The sequence below is a fragment of the Nanorana parkeri genome, unplaced genomic scaffold (genome assembly GCF_000935625.1).
Source record: "Nanorana parkeri isolate BGI_ZX_2015 unplaced genomic scaffold, ASM93562v1 scaffold3276, whole genome shotgun sequence".
NCBI classification, from domain to species: domain Eukaryota; kingdom Metazoa; phylum Chordata; class Amphibia; order Anura; family Dicroglossidae; genus Nanorana; species Nanorana parkeri.
In genome coordinates, this window is record NW_017309544.1 from 35,256 (window position 1) to 60,285 (window position 25,030).

General features: G+C 46.1%; 1 protein-coding gene across 1 annotated transcript in view; it reads right to left on the bottom strand.

Moving 5' to 3' along the window:
* The window catches only part of CXADR (coxsackie virus and adenovirus receptor), a 50,943-nt gene extending 30,324 nt beyond the window's left edge, over nt 1-20,619 (bottom strand). Inside the window, exons 1-2 of the mRNA XM_018574844.1 lie at nt 20,614-20,619; nt 14,736-14,819 (exon numbers count right to left, since the gene is read on the bottom strand). Coding sequence (XP_018430346.1) covers nt 14,736-14,790 — 55 coding nt within the window. The 5' untranslated portion in view covers nt 14,791-14,819; nt 20,614-20,619. The remainder of the gene's footprint in view (nt 1-14,735; nt 14,820-20,613) is intronic.
* Nucleotides 20,620-25,030: the final 4,411 nt, after the last annotated feature.

Genomic DNA, 25,030 nt, shown 5'->3' on the forward strand with positions numbered 1-25,030 from the left:
TGTGTAGGGGGGGGGGGGGGGGGGGGGGGGGGGGCTGCCATTGCAGCTTCAAAACTTTGAGGCACCGACGGGGAATAAGCATGATGATCGTAAAATTCAGATCTCCTCAGCTATATACTTGTTCCAGGTCACTGCCATTAAACCAGCATGATAGCTAGGGCGCTAGTAGTTTCAGAAGGGAAGCTTGGCAATGGCAACCTACATAGTTAATCAGTACACAAGTACGGAAAAATCTCCCCAAACGGACAGCAATGCGAATATGTGGGGAAAGCTTATTTGTGTTGCCTGTGCACGGGCTGTAGGACATGTGACTTCTTTGGGGCCTGGAGTCTCCGAGGTTCTACTTTAAACCCAGGGGGCATCGAGGAGAAGAAGCCAGCCCACAGTATGTAAACACTGCAGCGTTGCACAGCAGTACAAACTAGTAAAACACTGAGCTCAGAAGCAGGGAGGCGGACTTTGAGTTATGAGTGGAGGCCAAAAGGACAAGAACATTTTTTTTTTAAATACCCTCACCCTTTAGGCCAGGAACACATCCCTGTGTTAACACAATGCACATTGTGGCACCATGCACGTGTTCATTGCAACGCACTGCTATGCACCGAAACACTACAGTGCAATGCATTAGAAAAAAGGATCAGGTGCAATTTTGGCCACGTCAACGCAAGCTGACATGCAACATAACACGCGCGCGTTAATGCACTCTACATACGAGATCCCGATCATAGGGCTCTTCTGTTTGTTAGAATTTGTAAATATTTAACCCATGAATCACCCCTTTCAGTCCTTTACTGCTGTAGAGACTGCTATGTAAAACAGAGGAAAGAAAATCTTACAAAGAGAAAGGCCACAGAAAAGCCACATGTAGAGGTCATACCCTCACTAGGAGACCTAGTATATCATGGTGGCGCAGCTGTACCAAGCAGAGAATGACTGGAACAAACAATTCTGCTGACCTGTGAATGTTGCTGCTATTTCTGAGCACATTATGTCTGAGGTTGGCGATTTTGCCCTCTGTAATGATGCTGAGCTTGCTTTAAGACGTAAATACGGCGCTGGCAAAAGTACACCTGGTAACCAGCATACAAGGCCTACTACTGCCATCCTGACATGATGGGTCAGAGCTTGTGTACTGGGAAACATTATAGGCCACTCGCTGACCCAGTAAATGCAGCTCCATATCACACTGATGCTTCTGAAAAGGATACTTATTCAACCATCAAATGGAGCAGCAAAGATCGGACACAAAAGGGAAGAACTTCCTAATGTTGTGTTCTCACACCAGATAAAATTATTATTTTTATACAGTGGCATAGTGGTTAGAGCTTCTGTCCTGTATATTAGGGGTCCCTGGCCAGGTTACTATCTGCAAGGAGTTTCCATGTTCCCTCTGTGCGTGTGTGGGTTTCCTCCGGGTACTCCGGTTTCCTTCCACACTCCAAAGACAAGCTGGTAGGTTAATTGGCTCCTGTCTAAATTGGCCCTCGTATGTATGCATGGGTGATAGGGACCTTAGATTGTAGGCTACTTTTAAGGCAGGGACTGATGTGAATGTGCAACTATGTAAAGTGCTGTGTAAATTGTTGGCAATATTTAATAAAGAGAGAAGGGAGACGTAACCAGGGGTCATTATATTAGATTATTACTTATCACTATTATCCATACAGAATTAAAGCAGAACTCTAGGGGCAACCCCCTCACTGCAAGAATTAAAGGGTTATTAAACCCTCGTGTGTTTTTGCATATATCTACCGCTAGCAAGCAGTAGATAGATGCCAAAAACATTTTTTTAACCCCACCTTTTAAAAAGGGTTAATATTTACCTTTGCCGTCCCGTCCAAACATCTGAAGAGTCTCAGGCAGCCGCAAAGGATCTTGGGACGGACGCATGCGCAGTTCAGATGTTCGGCCGGGAGACGAGGAGAGGCACAAGGTAAGTCTATGGAGCAGCGTGCACCCGCACAGACAACATGGGACATCAGAGAAGGACGACAGAGGAGTCAGCGCTGGATCTGAGACCCGCAACCAGCTGAAAAGGACTGGAAAGAAGATGATCCGATTAAGGAGACATCATTTAAGGTAAGTCCCTACAGCAGGATTGGGAAGGGAGGGAAAAAAATGTGACTTTAATGTCACTTGAAGTGCTTGTTTTTGTCTAGGTTCAAAAAGTTTTATATTCACCCTTTTCTTGGAGATGGCTGGCTCTTAGATCGGTCCCTGGAGCCTCTCTCTTCCCCTCCGCTGTAGCGGTTTAAGGATTCTTGATTCATCATGGTCTATACACAGTGTATAGTACATAAGGATGCCGAGGGACATACAAAATCGCTGCAGCGGGGTGGGGATGGGGACAGGTTGGAGGGAGCACTGTGAAAGCTCTGTGGTTCGGGTGATTATAACTTGTTTATTTTTATTTTACACCGACAAAAATGAGAACTTAACCCTTGCAGTGCAGGGGTAGCCCCACTGCAAGGGCTGACAACAGTTTTGCTCAGAGTTCTGCTGAAATTCTAGCACTATGTGGCCCTGTTGGCACCACTCTTGTTTAATTTTTATTCAACTTTTGAAGGAAATAGACCAAAAATTGACAGCCAAACAGACCGCAGCCACTGTTCTGGTAGAGCTGCGGGTATTGGCTGTCAAGATTACAAAAGCCGTGGGGCTACTACTGCATGGACAGCCTAAATCTGGGAACACATGGGGATTTTTCTAGTTCAGGCTAAACGAAAAAAAAAAATCTGACGGACTTCTCCATCCATGCTAACAGCGCGGATGAACAAATATCCTACTGTGTACACTGTATTCGGACAGCGGCATGCGGTGACTGATTCTGTTTGCTCCATTTTTTATAAATTCCCTCCATTGTGTATAATAGCCATTTTGTCTGCTTACACCAGAGGCAGGTGGTCATCTAACACAGACATCTTTTACAGGGCTGAATGTTTTAGGAAGATGGATAAATAGCGATGCCAGTTCCTGACCGAGTTCACTTGAAATATAAGGTGACTGCGCTCACTCCTTCACACAGCAAAATGATGGGATGAGCTGTACAGGAAACAGAAGAGGAATGTGGAAGAGGAACCTGCTGACGGCCCAGGACAGACAGTGTGATGATAACCATTTCCCCGGCAGCCGATAAGATCCTCCTGGCATTGCATGATATCATTCCAACAAGCTTGGCTCGAACACATCCACAGCAATGTACAGCATGTAATGTGGTTTCTAAAAAGTTTCTTTAGCATGTTTACGGCATAATCCAGCTCTTTAATCAATATAAATACACACATTCATAAAAGTAATAAAAAAAATGAGTCTGCAAAGCATTGCGACTTCGATCAGTGGATCATAAGTGCATTGCTCAGACTCTTCCTTCCAACCCCTTTCCATACCAAAGACTTGCAGTTATGGGATGGGTGGAGGTATCAATGTACTACATGAGCAGTGGTGTCACCACGCCTGCACTCCATTAACAACTCCTCCTCCCTCTGCCGCAGAGGCAGATGTGTCTTGCAGTCCCTCCATTCGCAGATCCTGTAAAAGGATGGTGCGGCTGTGTCAAGTCACATCAGCTCTATGTTGACAAATATGAGCTTTCTAAGCAAAGAACACCATACCTACTGTGAAACATGGAGGAGGATCAGTTAGGTTATTGGGCAGCTTTGCTGCATTTGGCACAGGGTTCCATGTGTACAAGAAGAATGAAATCTCAGGACCATTAAGGAATTCTAGAACAAATGTGCCCATCTCTGCCGCAGGTCATGGATACTCCAACAGGATAATGATTTAAAATACACAGCTAAAAGAAGACACTGACAATAGACACTGGACACTGGTCTATTCCAGGGGTGGGCCAACTGCGGCCATCCAGCTGTGGTGAAACTAAAAACATGAGTTGATTACCTGATAACTCTGTTTCCAGGAATCTTCCAGGACAGCCATCGAGATATAGGCTCCGCCTGCCTGCAACAGGAAACACATCAACCACATTAAATAAATAGACTCCTCCTTCCATCCCAAGTCAGTAACCTCTAGGACCGAAGGCTACCCCATGCACAAAAGTATCCCCTCCTGCATCCAACCTCGGATGCCACCTGGATACACACCAAGGGCGGGAACTGGCTGTCCTGGAAGATTCCTGGAAACAGAGTTATCAGGTAATCAACTCATGTTTTCCCCAGTCATCTTCCAGGACAGCCATCGAGAGGATCAGTGAGGACAAATCTTACCTCCTAGGGTGGGACCACAACGCACTGCACACTCCAGGTCATCACACCTTGCCACTGCTGTACACCCGGGGGGGCCACCATCTGGCGCCTACTCACGTAGCCTATATCTCGATGGCTGTCCTGGAAGATGACTGGGGAAAATCCCTTTAAGCATCTGTCTCTGGGAGTCATGCCTGACTGAGAATCTTCCAATGCTTCGTGGGATTTGTAGTTCCACAACAGCTGGAGGGCCGTAGTTTGCCCACCCCTGGTCAATTTCCGGAGTGGTCTTCTTTGAGCCCTGAGCTGAATTCTTTTGTACATCTATTGAAACCGCTGAAACATGCAGTCTGGAGAAGGAACCCTTCAAACCCGAGACAGCCGGAGCAATATGTTCAAGTACGTTGCGGTGAGAGCGATAATTCTAGGCCCATCAATCACTGATAACACTAAACTGGTGAGCGGTAAAAGCTTTTAAAGCTTCGCCTATGGCCAATTTTAGGTATTGTAGTTTTTTGGCGATTTCGCGGGCGCACGCAATTTTGAAGCTTGACATGTTTGGTGTCTATTTAACCGACGTGACCGTCTTTTAGGTTGTAGAAAAAAATTGTGAATACATGTTTTATAACAGAGAAAACAGGTTTTATTTCAAAATAATTTTTATTTTCATTATATAATAAAAACCCCCAGTGGTGATTAAATACCACCAAAATAAAGCTCTATCTGTCCCCACAAAATAGTATAAAATTAATTTCAGTACAGCGTTGCATGACTGAGTAATGGTCAAAGTACCGCAGCGCTGAATACTGAAAAATGGCCTGGCCAGGAAGGGGGTGTAACACCCCGGTCAGCAAGTTGATAAAGAGTATCTGTCACTGTATCTGTGCCATCAGATAGGGGGCTTGTTATCTCCCTATGTGATAGCAATAAGGGGAAAGCTGCCCATACACACCTTACAACCATCGCATGACTTTCATTGTGCGATGGTTGTAAGGTCTTTAAAATTTCTTACGACCTGCCCATCTTGGACAGGCAGATTGTACTCGCGATCATCGCAAGCCCTCCATGCTGAGGGGAGGGCTTGCCGATGATTGCAACGCCAAGCTGGCAGTGTGTACTTGCGCACACCGACCCATGCGGCTTTCGTCTTCCGAGCACGCTACCAACCCGTCGAAAACCGTAGGATTTTTGGCAGGTTTTCCAGTGTGCTAGGAACACGAAATTATTGTACGGCAGGGGTATGGGCACCTTAAGTGTACGTCAGAGTAAAGCTGGCCATACACTTTACAACCATTGCAAGACCTCAGTCTTGCGATGGTTGTAAAGTAATTTAAAAAAACGTACGATCTGCCCATCTTGGACAGGCAGATCGTACTCTCGATCATCGCATGCCCGCCCCCCGAGGGGCGGGCTTCCGATGACCGCCATGCTGAATGGGCAGTGTGCGCACACCGGCCCGTGCGGAATTTGTCTCCCGAGCACTGTTCAAACCAGCCGAAAATCGTACGTTTTCTAGCGTGCTAGTTAGGACAAAAGACGTGCGACCGTACAGTAGAAACGGTCGCACGTCTTCGTTTACACTGCTCGATTCTCGTACGATCGCGGGATTTCCCACGATTCTCGTACGAGAATCGAGCAGTGTATGGGCACCTTGAGAGGAATAATTCTAGGGCCATTAATCATTGTTAACACTAAACTGATGAGCTGTAAAAAGCTTTTAAATAGTCACGTATGGGAAATTTTGATTCTTGTATTTTGACCATTTCACAGGCGCATGCAGTTTTAATGGAACAATGATGGATGCTAATTATTTTTGTCAGTTTCTAGTCAATTCTAAAGTAAAAATTGTGGGTTCTTTTTTCTTGGAAAGGTACCAACAAATGACTCCACGTCTGTATTTCTCTTTGTTGCTGAAAACCTTTTAGGATAACAATATTGCAAGCTAAAATAAAGCATTTAAAATAACTCGTCCATCTTCGTGAGGCGACCCCTTAATCTTAAAGCATGAAGCCTGTGTTCAGCATCAATTTGTACAGAGCTGCGATTACCTAGCAGGTCACAGAGATCAGACAAAATCAGTCCGTAAAAGGGAAACGGTAATTATTTCTGGCAATCATGTGTTACAAGGCAGCAAATGGGAAGAGTCATGGCAGAAAATTGCAGCAAGAGGCTCACATGATAGGGATCTAATGGCCCCTGTTGTTCACTCTGCTGTGGTAAATCAGCAAAGCTCCAGTTACTTCCTTAGCTGCAAGCTAATTAAATCATCTACCAGGACAATGTGAGGATTAACAGAGCCAAAAGAATAAATAGGAGAATATAGGTTTATGCAGCAGGGGCTACCGCGTGTGCAATTTATTTCAGCAGAATGATTATACCTGGTGATTATGCCGCACAGAAAATACAAGCCTAAAAACATTCCCGTATATAAGCCAATCATCAGTCAGGTTGACCTATTACACCCATATCCAAGTTAATATTGATTGGATCTCTCTGACTGATCGATATCCACTCAGTTATGGTAGAGAGGAAAATCGAAAAGAATTCATGACCACACTGTATGCGATAACCACAGACCTTCTCTGAATGATCTTACAGGGCAGTAAAGCTAAAACTTATTCAGCTTCACTCCAACCTCGATATGGCACAAAAAGCTTCAAACAATAAAAAATGTACCGTATATAAAAAAAAAAAAAAAAGTATATCAAAAAGGTAAATATAATGACCTTCCAACAAATGCATGAGAAATGACCCAAGATGAGAACCATTTACAATGGATAATCCTCTAAGTGCAATTAGTAGGAGCAGTAACAATGCAGTGAAAGTGTATGTCAAGCCAAAACAGTTTTTACTACCCAAGGCTCCGCTAAAAAGATTTGTCCACCCTTCCCACCTGATAAAACGTTGTCAGCAGGACAGGAAGTGGGGAGGGAGACAGAAACAAAAATGCAGAGATACAGCCCAATAGGCAACAAACTGATGCAGTGTGTTCAGACACCTTTCTATCGGAACCAGCACTAACTTTTTCAGCAATATGAGCTATAGTAGCTCTTCTATTGGATCGAACTACACGGGCCAGCCTTTGCTCCTCATGTGAATCAATGAGCCTTACCCACCCATGACCCTGTCTCCGGTTCACTATTTTTTCTTCCTTAGACCTCGTTTTGTAGGTCCTGACCACTGCAGACCGGTAACATCCCACAAGAGCTGCAGTTTTGGAGTTGTTCTGACCCATCTAACCATCACAATTTGGCCTTTGTCAAAGTTGCTCAAATCCTTACACTTGTCCATTTTTTCAGTTTCCAACACATCAACTTCAGGGATAAAATATTCCCTTGCTGCCTAATATATACCACTTCCGGGTGTCATTGTAAAATATCCCCCCCCACTTCCGGGTGTCATTGTAATATACCCCCCCCCTTCCAGGTGTCATTGTAATATATCCCCCCCCACTTCCGGGTGTCATTGTAATATCCCCCCCCCCCTTCCAGGTGTCATTGTAATATATCCCCCCCCACTTCCGGGTGTCATTGTAATATCCCCCCCCCCCTTCCAGGTGTCATTGTAATATATCCCCCCCCACTTCCGGGTGTCATTGTAATATCCCCCCCCCCCTTCCAGGTGTCATTGTAATATATCCCCCCCCACTTCCGGGTGTCATTGTAATATCCCCCCCCCCCTTCCAGGTGTCATTGTAATATATCCCCCCCCACTTCCGGGTGTCATTGTAACCAAATAACCAATGTTATTCACTTCACCTGTCAGTGGTCACAATGTTATGGCCGATCGGTGTATATCCATAGGGGAAGATCATATATACACACAAAGCATCCTTCGGCCAGCATAGGTACTTGGGATTTGTCCAGCTCTGGTGTAAATCCTACATTTTGTCTAAATATTTCCTTTTCAGAAGTAATTTACAGTCCCAGTGTCTCCTAACCATTCACATCAACCAGCACAGGAACAAAGCCTCACCAGAGACGTATTGTTGACCAGAGCACACAATGTGCTGCAGTTTTACAGTAAAAAAAACACACGGGCAGTCGCATTGACCGGCAGTGGTGGGTGTACACCCGCAGGATGGTCTCATTTGCATCTAAAGACACTTTACTATCCTGTTAGTTTCTACCAGGGAGATCCCTTTAGAAATGCAGCTTTCCACATTCTTGGCCGACACTATCAAAGCATTGTGTGTGTATATAAATAACCGTGGCTGACATCAGCATAGCAGAGATAAGAAGGCACTGAGTATTGTCAGCATGGAACAGTGTGCTGCTGATTGAAAGTCAACAGATACCTTCTCCCCGGAAGATAAACTTTAGGTGCCGAGTACAAAGGGCGCTCCCGGCCTACATGACGCCAGTGATCAATTTCCCCACAAGCTCCGTGTTTTACCGTCCAGGGAGGACACAAAAGTTAGTCACTCTGTCCTGTTATCTAAAGTATAAAATCTTAAAAATAAAGCTTTCCACGGTCTAAAAAAAACCAACAACAGAAAACCGGTTTGTTGCTTTCACAATGATTGCTCAAAGGTAGCGGACGGATACTTGTGCCGTAGCCATCGAATGAGCGTCAGCACTGCACCTCCTATCTGTACCTTCAGCAAACAAACCTGATCTCTGCAATGTCAGGTACACCCAATATACCAATCAGGAAATGCAAAAGTCAACAAATAGGAGAAGTTAAAGTGCTGAGGTCCTGGCTTCAATCCCCACATGGGACACGATCTACAGTAGATTATATTCCCTGTTTGGCAGGAAAACAGCAATTTGAAGGGCTCAGTCACACCAGATGCAGTGCGTTCCGGCCTGAACGCACTGCATCGCATTGCGGCCGGCTCACTGTGTTGTGGGGCAGGAGGGGGTGCGGCGGTCCATTTAAGTGAATGGCACCATAACCACGCCCTCCTGGTGCAACGCGATCGGCCACACAAGGCACATTATGCCTGCGATCCGGTCCGAACAAAATAGGGCTTACAGCATTTGGTTCCGACCGGACCGCAAGCATAATGTGCCTTGCGTTCCCGGGCGGCCAGAGGGCGTGGCTATGGTGCCATTTCACTTCAATGGACCGCCACGCACCCTCCTGCCCCACAACATAGTTAGCAGGCCGCAATGCAATAGTGCGTTCTGGCCAGAATTGGGCCGGAACGCACTGCATCTGGTGTGAACGAGGCTTAAAAGAGCTCAGTAACAGCATCCTCCATATTCCTTCACGGCCCATTCACACCACATGCAGATTACCTCCAGACCAGACTGTTTCCGGAGCCAAAATGCATCCCAATGCATCCCTATGCTATTTCTGGCCTCTGTTCACACCAGCGCAGTCCATACCTGACCAGACAAATGCTGCATGTCTCATTTTGTATGGTCTGGAACGCACTAGAACTGCGGGCAGGTTCACACAATTTTATGGATCAGATCTGCTCTGGAGAAGGATGTGAACCTGCCCTTAAAGTGAAATACCACCTGGATCGCAGGTGCAATGCTCTGGGTCCTGCAGACTCTTCCTCCCATGTCCATGCCGAGGTGCACACATTTACCCACATGGATGAGAGGAAATGTCAATGGACTACATGTGCGGTAATGTCGCCACACTTGTATTTCATGGAGAACTACTAGTCCCTCTGCCACGGCGTCAAACGTTCGGCGATGACACCATGGATGATGTGACTGTGTGGGCGGAGCCAATAATTTTAATTTTTAAATAAGCCCGCAGTGAGAAGCCTGCGGTTCAGATTAATGGGAGGGGGTTGCAATGCGATGTTTCAGGTTACTCCCTAAATATGGGTGCACCACGATACATTGCCGGAAAGGTAATCCTAGCCTTTAAAGAGAACCTGTCTCCAACTTCAAATTGAAAGTAAAAGCACAGATGTTACTTGCAATTTTGTTCCATCAACAAATTGTATTTTTAATCATCTGCAATCAGCCTTTGAACACGCTAGAAAATGTGACTTCTTCAGGGGAGTCAATTTCCTAGCACAGCTTCCTCACTCCCTGTACGTCATAGTTCTCTCTCCTCTTCTGGGAGTGTTTAATTACTCTCTGTGCTAGCCCAGCTCCTCAGCCCCTCCCTTTGCTCTTCAGCCCCTCCCTTCACTCCTCTGCTGGGAGTGTCTAATTACTAGCCCAGTTCCTCAGCCCCTCCCTTCACACCTTGCATGTAGCTGTTGAAAGAGCAGTGAAGGGGAATACTATAGAGTGACAGCTCTGAGCCTTCTGGGGCTGTTGGTATAACATCCAAGATGGCGGCACCCAGCAGCAGTCCCACGGGCTTCTGGAATTTTACAGGTAAACAACATGAAGAAAATATGTTTAATGTTCATATGATCTTATGGAAAGATGGTTGATGAAATGATCTGGCAACAGGGTCTCTGTTTATCATTAATTGCCATTTTTTAAAATATAAAATACCTAAATCAATAAATTTTTAATTGCTTGTTGCCCCTCAGTGCTGCTGATCCTTGGCAGCCACTTCCTGTCTACGTGTACTCCAAGGATGGCGGCAACGCTTTTCTGATGGAGACTATGCAGGCATGGTCCATTGTTGTCACCCTGCTAGAAGGGCTCTTGATGGTGACAACACAGGAACACAAATGAGAGATGGGGACAGAATGCTGTCATCCTATAACAGGAAGTACCTAAACAAGAACCTTCGTGGCAGGATCAGCAAGTATCATTATAATGAAATGCTGCTTATTTAAAAACACTGAAAATGACTTGAAATTTGCTTGTTCTGGTCTAGGGAGGAAAATAAGTCATACTCGCCCACTCCTCATAGGCGACTGCCTCTTAGACTAGTCCCAGGAGCCTCTCCCCCCTTCCGCTGCAGAGGACCAAGGTCCACGAGTCATCACATCCAAAACACAGTGTGTAGGACGTGACGACTCTGAGGGACATACCATCGCTGCAGAAGAGGGGACAGGCTGCAGGGAGCGCTGTGACAGCCAGCCGGCTCCAAGGATCAGGCGAGTATAACTAATTTCCTTCCTATACCAAAACCAGCACTTAACCCTAAGGCCTCATTCACACTAGAAAAGGCCGGCACACACACCTCCGTGCTGGCCCGTATCGGGCAGCTCCCTGGAAGGACAGGTGCTGTGTGTGATTAGTACGCAGCCCCTGTCCTTCTCTATGGGAGTACGCGGCCGCACTACGCTCACCCGCCCTGCACGTGCTGGTGTCCGTACTCGCACACTGACAGGATGGATCCTGTCTGCGTCTGAGCTGGGACACCCGTACGGACCTGCACTTGGGGTGAGCGTGGGGCGGCGTATGACCGCGTACTCCCATAGAGAAGGACAGGGGCCGCGTACTAATCACACGCAGCACCTGTCCTTCCCGGGAGCTGCCCACTACGGCCGTGCACGCAGCTGTACGTGCCGTCCGATTCCCGTGTGAATGAGGCATTATGGTGCAGGAGGAGCCCCACTGCAAGGGCTAAGATTCATTTTCTGCTTCAACCATTATTGGGAAAAAAAAAAACCTGGGATCGGAATGGATGTTTCCTCACCTGAGTCCCCCATCCCCCAATCAGAGGATTGAGATGACCTGTTCTAGGTGAAACATTCACTATATAGCTGCACATATTCACAATTAAAGTGAATATTCAACAATAAAGCACCATGTGATGAAAACGAACGTCCTCCTGTGAAAGGGGACGGATCCTGCACACGGCATGCGTTTATAGGGACAAACCGTGCTTCAGCGCTAACAAGGACTCTGGCTTTATTCTGCAGAACGGAGAGAAGATCAGCACTTGGGAGGAATAATGAAACGCGTGTACCTGAATCTACACTACAAAGACCGAGCTGGGGAAATGACTGCCAGTACCGAGGACGGCGTCCCTTCCACAAAAGGTCAGCACTGGTTACCCATTGAATATGGATCCTGACGCAAGGCACCCTCAGGCTCCTATTCGCTCGCAGTTTTCACTTGAAATACATTTAAATAATACTTTGCTCACACTGAGAAAAGGAAACGTGACAATGGAACATGCTTCTCTTTTTTTTCCTGCACAAGGGGAATTCTCTTCAATACTAATCAATCCCTAGAAACTGGAGAGACAAGAGAAAGGAGGAACCAGCGAAACGCCTTTGTGCCCCCACCAGCCTGCCTGGGAAGACCCTCTTTATTGTTTAATGGGATCAGGTCTCAGCCACCATCCCCCCCACATCTCTAACTGGTGAGGAAGAGATAAAGTACAGGCACATCGGGAGGGTGCAGAGACATCAGTTAGGAAAACAAACCTGAAGCATGGAAAAAGGGAAAAGAAAACTTCTCGCATCCCAAATTTGACACCTTTCCCTAGAAAACGCAAATATACTATACATCCTACCGGCTGCAATGTAACCAACTTATGACCAGACTATCTACAAACTAAACACTCAAATGGAAGAAAAAAAAAAAAAAAGTTTGCCTGATTCTGTGGCCGGTGATGGTGATTAGAAGCAGCTCAGAAATGTGGGGTCACCAGAGCACAGACATAGAAAGCCCAGCATCATCTAATGGGCATTTTTTAAAATAAAACATCTTTATCAATATCCTCCACCCAAAATCAGCAAACAGAACTTGTGTTTAAGATGTCTCTGTGGTATCAGAGTAGAAGCAGCTCAGAGATGTGGGGTCACCCAGAGTACAGACATATCACTCCATGCAGAAGAGGAACTGCAATATGAAAGCTGCAGAGCACCGCCATGGAGCATTCTATACAAATCACTGCGTTACACAGAGAGAGTAACACAGATAATACTCCCGACCAGGAAAAACAGGAAGGATCTCCAGGCCGGGAGGATAGTACATGGAGGTATAGCGGGATCTCCAGGCCGGGAGGATAGTACATATCCCACTACACCCATAGTACTGTGTACACACCGGTAGATTTTCAAATACACAAAAACTCTCATCGGAACGTTCTATAACGCCAGAGACTTGACCGATGTCATTTAAAGTTCTGATGCAACATTGGATTGTGAAACGAATGGGAGTTTCCTGAACGAAAACCACAATCCCTCAAACTATACAATGGAGGTGCACCCAAATGAGCCAGCAATCTCACTGCACAGACCTTATACATGCGAAAGAGATCCAGCAAACAAAACACAGCAAAAGTGTGGTGTGGATCAAATATACAACAACCCCCCCAGTGTATACAATTGGGGGTACACACACAAAGACCAAACTAGCTTTAGGGCCCAGTCACACCAGAAACCGGTGTGTCGTGATACATTCTTTCATCAAAAATACAAAAAAAGGTCACAAGCACTCCAGCATGTAGAAAAGTCAATGTTTATTGACTTCTAAAAAGGTGTGACATCATCAGAGCGACGTTTCAGAACGGCAAAGTCCCTTCCTCAGGCAAAACAGATAAAAATGAACGGGGCTAGTGCACACCGCTCCGTTACATTGCGCTAGGTTACGATGAAAGAAAAAAAAAAAAAAAAAATAGGACATGCACATTTCTTTTTTTTTTAAAAGCACAACACAATGTAACAGAGCGGTTTTTTGGTGCCCTTCCTTTGGAAAACAAACGCATTGGATCGGAAGGAAATCAGAAGATACAACTGCAAGTCAGCGGACCCTCCATTGCGTTGCACCCATACACACAATTAGATATAGATACACACACATATACACACTATACAGAACTACAGGGGAAATAGAGAATACACAGTGGTACCTCGGTTCACAAACTTAATTTGTTCCACGATTCTGGTCGCGAACCGAATCAAACTGTGATCAGACCGCAATCTCGGGAACCAGGTGCCAGAGCAGGGAAGATGGCTGCGGTTGTGTTCGTCACCTGATGCAGAGTTCACGAACGGAAGCAAAATTTTGCCAAACTTCCTGCTCGCGAACCAAATTGATCGCGAACAGAAGCGTTCGTGAACAGAGGTACCACTGTATCTGTTTATATAATTTTAGTAAACATGCTTACAGTGCATCACATTCTGTTGTGGATGGAGGAGGGATAGTTACATAGTACTTGAGGTTGAATAAAGACACAGGTCCATCAAGTCCAACGTGTGTGTGTGTGTGTGTGTGATTGTGAGTGAGTGAATGTGTGTGTGATTGTGTGAGTGTGTGTACACAAGTCCCTTTTCCGTCCTTGTTTTTAAGAGTACCTGTGCCCCTGTATGTTGTGGTCTCTGAGGAAGGTATCTAAATGCTTTTTGAATGATTCAATACTCTCAGCTTCATAGGTGAGGATCATATACACATTACAAATCATCCCTAACCTGTACAATGGGGGTACACACATCGATATCATCGGTCTAGATATTGTACATTATGCAGAGCTCCATCATACACGCACAGATCTATAGATATATCGATCAGGAGAAGTTCTACCAATGTATAAAGTTGCTGTGTACAGAGATGCTGTGGGTGGTGGCCACACATAGGAAAAAGATCTACTCGCGGAGCCGGAGGATAGTTATAGCGCAGAGGACAAAGTCACCGATACAACTTCATCCTGCCCGTTCAGTGGATGCGATGACCCGGATCCGGGTGACAGGTACGTCGCACTTACCCCAGCAGGACAGAGAGATGAACAGGAACAGCAGATCGGGGCATCGCCGCGCCATCCCGGACTCTCCTCGCTGTATGTACAAAGCTCAGCTCGGTGTGCTGTCCTCCCGATCCTTTGCTCCCCTCCTGGATGTATGTACAACGCTCGGCTGGTTGTGTGTGCAGTCCTCCCGATCCTCGGGTTCTCCTTTTCGTTGATATGTGCAGAGCTCGGTCGGTGTGTGTGGCGTCCTCCCAATCCTTGCCTTCCCTCCTCGCGGCTGCCTCCAGCTCTGCCCAGCGAGCGGCAGGTGAATGGTGACGTCACATCCGGGCGGACACGCCCACGCCCCCATGTACAGTGTGGAGAGAAGGAAAGGAGGACAGACACCTGTCACCTGATCACCTCCTGAGTGACCACAACGGTGTGTCCCCGGATATCTCTGCCTGGTGTGCACCCTGCAGGGACAGACCCAACTCGATTCCACCTGACAGAGATACCCGGGGTTCTAATTTTGGTTTTAATAAAATTTGAAACTATAGATATTCACGTTTTTAAATTTTATTAAAACAAATAGGAAAACCTAACAAAGAAAAATAAATGTGCTGCCATTGCCAACCTTGTCATGAAAATATAAGTTTCAAACCTGTCATGCTGATCCCCAGCTTCAGAACTTATTGGATCACTGGTCTAGTTTAAATATTAACAGGCATTCTGACTTTACTTACTGCATGCTTGTTTCCGAGGCGCTGACAAATAAACTGCAAGGCCTCATTCACACGGGGCGTACACGTCCTTGTGGCATGCATGCCTGTAAACGGGCCAATCCCGGGAAGGACAGGTGCTGTGTGTGATTGCGTGCAGCAGCCTGTTCTTCCCTATGGGAGGACGCGTCTGTACGCTGCCATACGCGCACCCGAACTGCACATCTGTGCGGGTACCAGTGTTACCCACTTGGACACAGACAGGATGCAACAGACGCCCGCACAGCATACAGCTGCATCCTCCCATAGGGAAGAACAGGCTGCTGCGCGCAATCACATGCAGCGCCTGTTCCTCCCAGGATCGGCCGTTTACAGGCATGCACGCCGCAAGGACGTGTATGTCCCGTTTGAATGAACGCAGGTGGACAGATTTTTGGGAGTTCTGCATTGGTGGTCTCCATTTTTCTCCGGGTACAGGTTCCCTTTATACAGTTTTGCTGACCTATAATAGAAGTTTATATGAACCCGTGAGCTGATCCCCACCCCGTATGTGGGCGATATGTCATCATCATGTGACTGCAGCCTGCTGTGGTCATCCCTGACAGTGTTATGAGTAATTGGCTTATTTGGAAAACATGCAAAATCCTGACACCCGTCAGTGTAAAATAGGAAGTCAGACATTACAAGTTCTTTTTCTTTATTTTTAAACATCCAGATGGTCAGACGCACCAAAATGTCTTCTTCCAACTTTCAATTATCTCACTAAACACACATTTTATTCTTCAATTTGTCCCCATTCACACTGTGACATGCACACTGACACCTCTTCATTCCATGCAGGTAAACACGTGACGTGCTTGCGGTGCCATTACTTGTTAATGGCGCTCTAAAGGCAGCAGCCAAAAGCACGTCTTTGCCTGTGCTTTGCAAAAAAAGCACACAGTCCAAAATGCGTGAGGCTTGCAGCTCGTAAGGGCACAATAAGCGTCAGCAGTCCATTATATGACCACCCTGGTGTCCTATGTGTAAGGGCACTACAAGTGTCAGCATTCCCTATCCATTTAATGTGCCCTCACACACAGACACCAGGACTGCCATATAATGGACAGGGACTGCTTACACTTGTAGTGCCCTCACGCACAGGACACCAGGACTGTCATATACTGGACTTCTGACACTTGTAGTGCCCTCGCACACAGGACACCAGGACTATCATATACTGGACAGGGACTGCTGACACTTGTAGTGCCCTCACACACAGGACACCAGGACTCTCATATACTGGACGGGGACTGCTGACACTTGTAGTGCCCTCACACACAGGACACCAGGACTCTCATATACTGGACGGGGACTGCTGACACTTGTAGTGCCCTCACACACAGGACACCAGGACTGTCATATACTGGACAGGGACTGCTGACACTTGTAGTGTCCTCACACACAAGACACCAGGATGGTCATATAATGATGTTATGAGTGTGTGTGAGGACACTCCAAGTGTCAGCAGTTCCTGTCCATTATATGACACTACTGTGTGAGAAGGAACTACAAGTGCCAGCAGTCACTGTCCAATAAATGGACATGAACTGCTGACACTTGTAGTGCCCTCACATACAGTCAGTCCCTGATAAACACAGTGGGACTTCCCATAGCAGCCAAGACCTGAGACAGAGGCTTGCCACGCTACAAAGCTTGGGACTGGCGTGCCTAATAAAATCTTGTGGCAGGCCCGTGGCACGTGTAATTTACATACGTGTTCTAGATCCTTAAAATGACGCACATTTAGACACATATGCGTTTAGATGCATCTGTCCTTTGTCCATTGAAACAGTCCATTGGAGTAGCCAATGCAAATAAATGTGTCTTGCGTTTATGTGCATTTACATGCGTTTTGGTGCGTTTATAAGTTCAAACTGATTCTTGAAGGCGCCTGACGTCTATTTTTTCTAAACGCAGCTAAACTGCCTGCAGATCAAAGGATCTAAATAAACGCAAGGTGTGAATAGAGCCATTGGAAATCATGAGATGCATATACTGCACATGCGTTTAGAAAACAATATTAAACGCATATAAACACATCTAAGTACAGCTAGTGTGAATGTAGCCTAAAGGGACGAGAATGATGTTTCTGGTACACAAAGGAAGGTAACAATAGTTCAAACATTAAAAGTCATAAAGGAGATGAAGGAGTTAATGTAAACTAAAGGTTAATAAGGGGTGAAAATAACCAAAAACTTCCCACGTGCTGAGGGTAGGATCCGGGAATCTCTGATTTACTAATAACGGCTTTATTTCCTCTTACTTTTTTTTTCATGCAAATCTGCAAAACGCAATTGGAAATCCATAGAACTGCGATTCATAAATCGTGCCATTCGCCGCAGATTGGAGAGATCTGCGCAGCAAATTAGCAATTTTGCCAAATGACTTTTTGAACAACTGACTTCCAAGTAATGGCTGCCGCAGCTTGCCTCACCAGGGCCCCCAGGATTAGACACTCCGCCTTCCATGGCCCTGAATCATACCACTGTCAAACTGCGGGCACGTCACATTTTGGTGAACTGGCCCTTTAATGATATTTTGGGAGGAGTTCTTTTTAAACGTGAAAGGAGAGAATGGCGCAGCGAGCGGCATGTGAAGGATTAATGGCTTCATAATACCTGGGAGCTCACCTTTGTCCTGAAAACACAGGATCATTCACTCACCACACCCGGCACGCTACGCAACATTTACTAGAGGAAGGGGTAGGCAACCTCGGCACTCCAGCTGTGGTGAAACTACATATACCATCATGCCTCTGCCTCTGAGAGTCATGTCTGTAGCTGTCAGAGTCTTGCAATGCCTCATGGGACTTGTAGTTCCACCGCAGCTGAAGGGTCTAGGTTGCCTAGCCCTGTTTTAGAGCCTCACCGATACGTTTATTTATAACAGTGAAAGCAAAAAAGATACAGGCTGAGTCCCTAACATGTCTACCCGCGGGCTGACACATATTCTCTGCCTCCGAGATCTGCCATTTTGGCTGCTGCGTTCAGAAATGGCTAAATGCTGAATCTGGGCGCAACAGCACACTGTGCTATGGCCACACACAAAGTGGATGGTTAGCTGTGGCCAGATTGTATGTGACCAGTAGTGTGGGGGCTTGGTGTGAACCCAGCTAGCCCAAGCCTGTTCAAAACTGTGACCACTATCCCCCTTGCCTGTCCCCGTTTGTGGTGGCATTTCTAGTAGGGGCATTCCCGACCCCTTTGTGACGTGTCACTGTGGTGCAGGGAATGCTCCTGCCGCAACTGACTGGGAGAGGAGGTGTGGCGACTAGGGTTGCCACCTTTTCTTCAAGTGAAACCTTTTGTGGTGAATATAGAGGTGAGAGCGAGGAGAGGCAGCCAGGTGAGGGAGTAAGAAGACCAGCTATAGAGGACTACAAATCCCAGCAATACATTATACAGCAATATAAAATAATATGAAGATACATACTGTATACATGTTCTGGGTTGGCGCCCTGATGTCTCCAGGTGCCCTGGTGGCCTGTGCAGGCTCTTGGGTGGGCTGTGTGGGCTCTCAGGTGGGCTGTGCGACTCTCTGGGCTGTCTGGGCTATGGTGTCTCACCGGGGGTCCTCAGGCGGGCAGCACGGTGTCAGGGAGTCGGAGGAGAAGAAGGAGGAGGAGCAATGACAGATGTGCGGCCGAGGTCCCCGGCAAGGGCAATCTCAGGCAGCCGCCATCTGCCTAAAACCTGGATATTCCATTGAGCTGCAGGAATTTGTAAACAGGCACAGGCTGCCCGCAGCTCAGAGGAAGATCCGGGTTTCATGCAGATGGCGGCTGCCCAAGATGTCGCTTGCCGAGGATCTCGGCAGCCACATCTGTCAGAAAATTTAAAGTGCCAGTGTCGACACCGAGTGTCTTGTGTCCGGGTGTCCTCTGGCTGGACTTCCGGACACCGGACTCCAAAACCGAACTGTCCAGGTCAAAACTGGACGGGTGGCAACCCTAGTGGCGGCCCAGCCCAGGCTCATTACTAGTGACAAGAAATGCCATCCCAAGACGCAGAGGCCCAGGGTTACAGGGCACAAATCTGGCCGTCATGCTGTTTGCGCACATTGTGTCCATGGGGCTGGTTTCTTCGCTGTTAGCCACTTGTGTGCTTGGGCCCTAAAACTGGAGAAAAAGAGCATAAAAAATGAATTCCATATGAATAAACTGCACTGTGCTTGTTCTAACCTAAAACCATTAATAACATGCTATAATCTTATAAATAATTAATCACAATTATAACAATCACTATAATAGTGAATTCATAACAAGTAATGTAACCTTTGCTGATTCAATTCCTTTAGTATACTGTATAGTCCTCTTTAAGGGCCGGTGCACACCTAGGCGACACCCCACCGCGCGGCCATCATGCGCGGTTCCTTGCGGATTGCCGCACGGTCAGGAGTCGCCTAGGCGTGCACCGATCGCTCTGTGTGTGCCATTATTTTCCAATTGCACCCCGGTTTCCCGCCGCGATTCTGCCCGTGCTTCCGAACTAAAACAGCCACACGTCGTGTATCGCAGAAAAAAGGTACTTGTATGATTGCCGCGCGGTGAGGTGTCGCCTAGGTGTGCACCGGCCTTTAGGGCTTGTTCACACCATAAACAGTGCGCTCCGGAGAGGTCAGCTGCTGCAACGCACTGTATTTCATCCCGACTGGCTTCCTGCGTTCAAGGGCTGGAGGTGGCGTGGCATTGAAGTCAATGGCACCACAGGCACTCCCTCTGCCCGCAGTGCGATCACCCGCACCAGAACGCGTGGCAGATCAGTGTCTGCATTCTTGTCCAGTGCAATGTGAAAAAATAGTGCTCACAGCATTTTTTTCAGATTGCACTGGACCGGAACGCAGGCACTGATGCAGACATCTCAACTCTCCCGGACGCTCCGGGAGTCTCCCGCTATTAGATAGCGGCTCCCGGCCGCCCGGGAGAGAAACATTTTCTCCCGGAAAGGTTTAATCTGCTCTATCAAGCAGATTAAACCTTTCCCTGCGAAAGGGAGTGGCTGTGGTGCCATTGACTTCAATGCACCCGCCACGCCCCCTCCCGCCCCTGAACGCAGGAAGCCACCCAGGATGCGATACAGTGCGTTCCAACAGCTGACCGCTCTAGAACGCACTGTTTATGGTGTGAACAAGCCCTAAATGTGTATATAATACACCTCCGTGTATTTTCAGTAATCGTGAAAAAAAAAAATCATGCTTCCAAAATCCCACTGTGCTTGAAAACACATATGCGGACTCACCGACTATTGATGGCCACCCTCTTACAGATAAGCCATCAAAGCTTGCCAAAGAGACTCCTTTCCCCCTTGACCCCTAGACGGTGCTGAGGAGTACAGGGAACAAATGCTTATTTCCTCATCTCCTTTAGCCCCATCTAGGGGCCATGGTGCAACATAACACAATAACATTCGAAAATTAATTCCACTTGCAAAGGAGAAATAAAGAACATGTGTTCTAGCATATATTCCCACAGGGCAAACATTCCCACAGTGTGAACGACTCTGCAAATTGTTTATCAATAAACCCCCATAGTATAATGTTCTCCTATGCAGAATAACCTTTTAGGACCGTATCCAGTCAGTTACCGTCCTCGGTTGCCTTAGATACTACCGGGAAGGTGACTCTCCTGAATGTCACGCTGTTATCATTTTATTTTCAGTAACTTGGAAATAAAACGCTATCACATGAGATAAAACTGCCATCAACCTCAACTAACTAGATGTGGGTGTATTTTGAAATAACAAGCAGCTGGTGATTTGTAAGGAAAGGTTAGTGATACTGTTACTGCTATATTTTTATAGCCCAAGGCTTCTTTCTTAGTATAATTCAAACAGCACGAAGCAAGCCACACACATTCCAACATCTAATGATATTCTCTGCTCATCGAGGGTAATCTACTTATATGACAGAACAGCCGGGATCGCATAAGGCTGTGATAACCATAATAAGAAATTGTATAATGATTGATTTTGCTCATTTGTGTGGTAAACTGCAAATAAAGGGACATAGATATTATATATATTATTGGTTATAGGAGAATTACAGAAAAGACACTTTACGTAACTTTCATCTGTCCCTGATTTAGGTTGCTGTATGTGCGTTACAAAAAGTGCTTTTTACTAGTGATGCACCGATACCGGTTTTTCAGTATCAAGCACAAGTACCAATATTTTTTTTCCGGTACTCGCCGATACCAACTAGCGATACCGGAAGTCCCATTAAGGAAGCCAGGTGGCGTGTAATGACTCGCCACCTGGCTTCCTGATTAGCCAGGAAGCCCGCTCCTTGATCCCTCACCACTTGTGACAAAGGAGCATGGAGCCGGTATCAGGTAGCCGCCCAGCGAGTCATTACACGGCTTGTGACAAAGGAGCAGGAGCCGGCATGCATGCCGGCTCCATGCTCCTTTGTCACAAGTGGTGAGGGATCAAGGAGGCGGATTCCTGGCCAATCAGAAAGCCGGGCGCCGTGTAATGACTCGCTGGGCGGCTTCCTGATACCGGAAGTTGGCCGTGTTGGCCGCCCATTCCAAATTACTAGACTTCCTTAAAATATATGTAAACCTTAGCAATCAATTTTTCTTATTTGCTCCCTTTTGGTCTGGTGAATACACCATTGGAAGCATTTTGTTATATTTGTTTGAAAAGTGGCAAAAAAAAAATAAAAAAAATGTTGCTCTTGTCAGAAATTCTGAGCTTTCCTGTGTCCTCCCCACACTTCCTGTGCTATCTTATAGAGCCTGCCTGGTTCTTATCTTTGACTATAAAATAATTAGCCTTTCTGTTGTAGAGATCTGAGAGTGGGAGCGGTTGAATACTTTAGCAAAGAACAGTGAGCAGGGCTGACACCACTCAATCCTCAAAAACGCTGTGTGTTGTCAGTCCACAACCGGACTTAGGGTCTGACTGCGTTTCTGGTGGACCATCAGTTTTTTCTGTACTTGCACAAAGAAAACATGGATTGCATGCATTGCACTGATGTACTGCATTTTTTTTTTGCCTTGATATACACTTTAACACAATGCATATTAACACTCACAATTCTGCACATTAACATTTGCACAGTAAAGCACCAAAATGGAAAAGGTTTGACCCTGGAAGTGATATTAGCCCCAGCACAATAAAACCTCCTTTGAATGTAAAATGCTTCTTCTAGTGGCCGTTTGCCTACAAGAATGTGTGATTAGCATGTAGATAATGTGTATTCAGGGGCGTCCCGAGGCTGGGTGTCACCCGAAGCGGAGACCGGGTGACACCCCGGCGTGGCGTCATCACGCATGGACGGTCGTTTTTTGGACGTCTGCCGGTGGCCATCTTGGTGAAAAATACTGGCTATGATATGCTTGACTTGATTTTAAGTGAGTGTGACTTTAAAAGGGGTATATTTATACATTTCTTTCGCTCAAGATTCACTCAACTTTCAACCATTTTAACATAACTAATTAGAAAAATGGGTGAATGTTGTGTGAATCTGGGGGAAAAACCCATTAGTAAATATTTGGCAACCTTACATATTGATTATTGGTGCAAGTTTTTCTTTAAGGTAAGTAGTGGGTAACAAACAATGTATTTTATCATACTACAACCAAGTTCATGAACTGAGCTATAAATAAAAGTGATTAATATTATTCACATAGGTGATGGTTTTATTGGTTCTGTGGGTGCTTTGTGTATGTAATGAATAAAGCAAATCTATCCCAGCAGCTTGAGAGAAACATCCATTAATCAAAAGCCATTAAGGAAAGGATTCCCTGTTGGTTCAACGTACATTGTTTACAGAGGCTAGTATGTTGTCCAAAGTCCACCTTATCTGAACTGGGCAGCATTTCTACAGGGCCAAAAATATATAGATTTTTTTTATTGCAAACAGTGTAACCACAAATACAATCCATTCATTGGGTTTTTGGCATTGCATACTTTTTGTGTTCTTTGGAGCTTACTTTTAAACACCTTAAAAAAGGGAAAAAATTGTATGAGGTTCCCCTTAAAATTCCACCAAGACCCTTATCCAAGGGCATACAGTCTGGGTGGCCAGAAAAGGGAGGGCAGCGAGGGGGCACCCCCCTGTCCTGTACCAGACATCCTTTCAACATTTAGGGGGTTCTTTGCAAGGTGGTGCGGTAAAGTCTCCCCCTTCTTTCAAAGCACTTTTTTTGCAATGTTGAAGGACAAGAGCTCCACCTTTTCCACCTCCTATGCCCTAAGAAGGAAGTGGCGCTGATAATATATGTGGCGGATTTGCGGTAGAAGCCCCCTTTCTAAGGAGGTATCCAGATATCTGCCAGCGGAATGAGTACAGACAGTCCCCGAGTTACTATATGGACTGTGGGTTTGTTCTTAGGTTGAATTTGTATGTATGTTGGAAAAGGAAAAATCTTTTCAGTGTAACTCCAGCCAAATTTTTTTTTGTTTTTGTTGTTGTTTTGGATAGCATAGGGAAGGGTTCACACCCTGTAAAGTTTGTTTTGCTGTGTGTGCCCCTGTTCAGAAGATTTCACCTCACTTTCTGTCCCTGTGACAATTGGATTTGAACATTTTGGGTTGTCGTGGAAACAAAGATTGGTGATAAAACGTCAGTGGAAAGTAATACATGTAGTCAAGAACCAGCTGCACTCTTTACCGGAATAGTAGTAAACCTGCCAAGCAGGTGGGTGCTTGTAGTGACCACGGATGGCCCCGTGAACAATGCAGATCTAGAAAGGATTGTCACCAGCACACCAAAGGTTTTGAATTGTCAAGTGACAGGAGTGACTATAAAGGGGGAAAGGTAACACTCATTGGTCAGCTGTTTTCCCGCCAAAAGTCTGTCACCAATCCTGTGCTCAGCTGACTGAAGGTCTGTCCAGCAACTGAGGTAAATCTTCCTAGCAACAGCAGGGAGCTTGTAACCTGAAAGACAAAGCAGAAAGAACCAGCAAAGCAGTCCCAGAGAGACATGTACATGACAGTCACTCCACACCTCTATTCACATATAATTAGTTTTTTTATTTTATTATTTAAATACATGGGTGATAGGGGCGACAATCCCATGGGGCCACTTCTCCTATTTTGCTTCCGTGGCCCTAACATGAGCACGGTAGCATTACAACTACCTGCTGTACAGTAATAGCCTCCATTTGTAAGTAAGAGTCGGATGTAAGTCGGATGTACGTAACTCGGGGACTGCCTGTACAGGGTTACTGGGTAGAAATCAGCGGGCGTTGGGTCATTATGATTGATGAGGGTTTGACACCATGATTGAAGCAGATCACATTGATAAACATTGTGATTGATGCTTGATTACATGGGGGAACATTAAAAACTAATGGAGTCTGAAAAACAAAGTATGCTGTATTCATGCACTGATAGACTGCAGCATCTATGTAATTTTTGATTTTGCCCAAAGTTCCACTTTAACCACTTCGGTACCGGCATGTTACACTCCTTTCATTACCAGGCCATTTTTCAGCGCTGTGAAAGTTTAGCTGAGAATTCCTCCGTCATTCAACACTGTAACAAAATTAATTTTTATATCATTTTTGGGAGGACACATAGAGCTTTCTTTTAGTGCTATTTAATAGCCGCTTTTTAATTT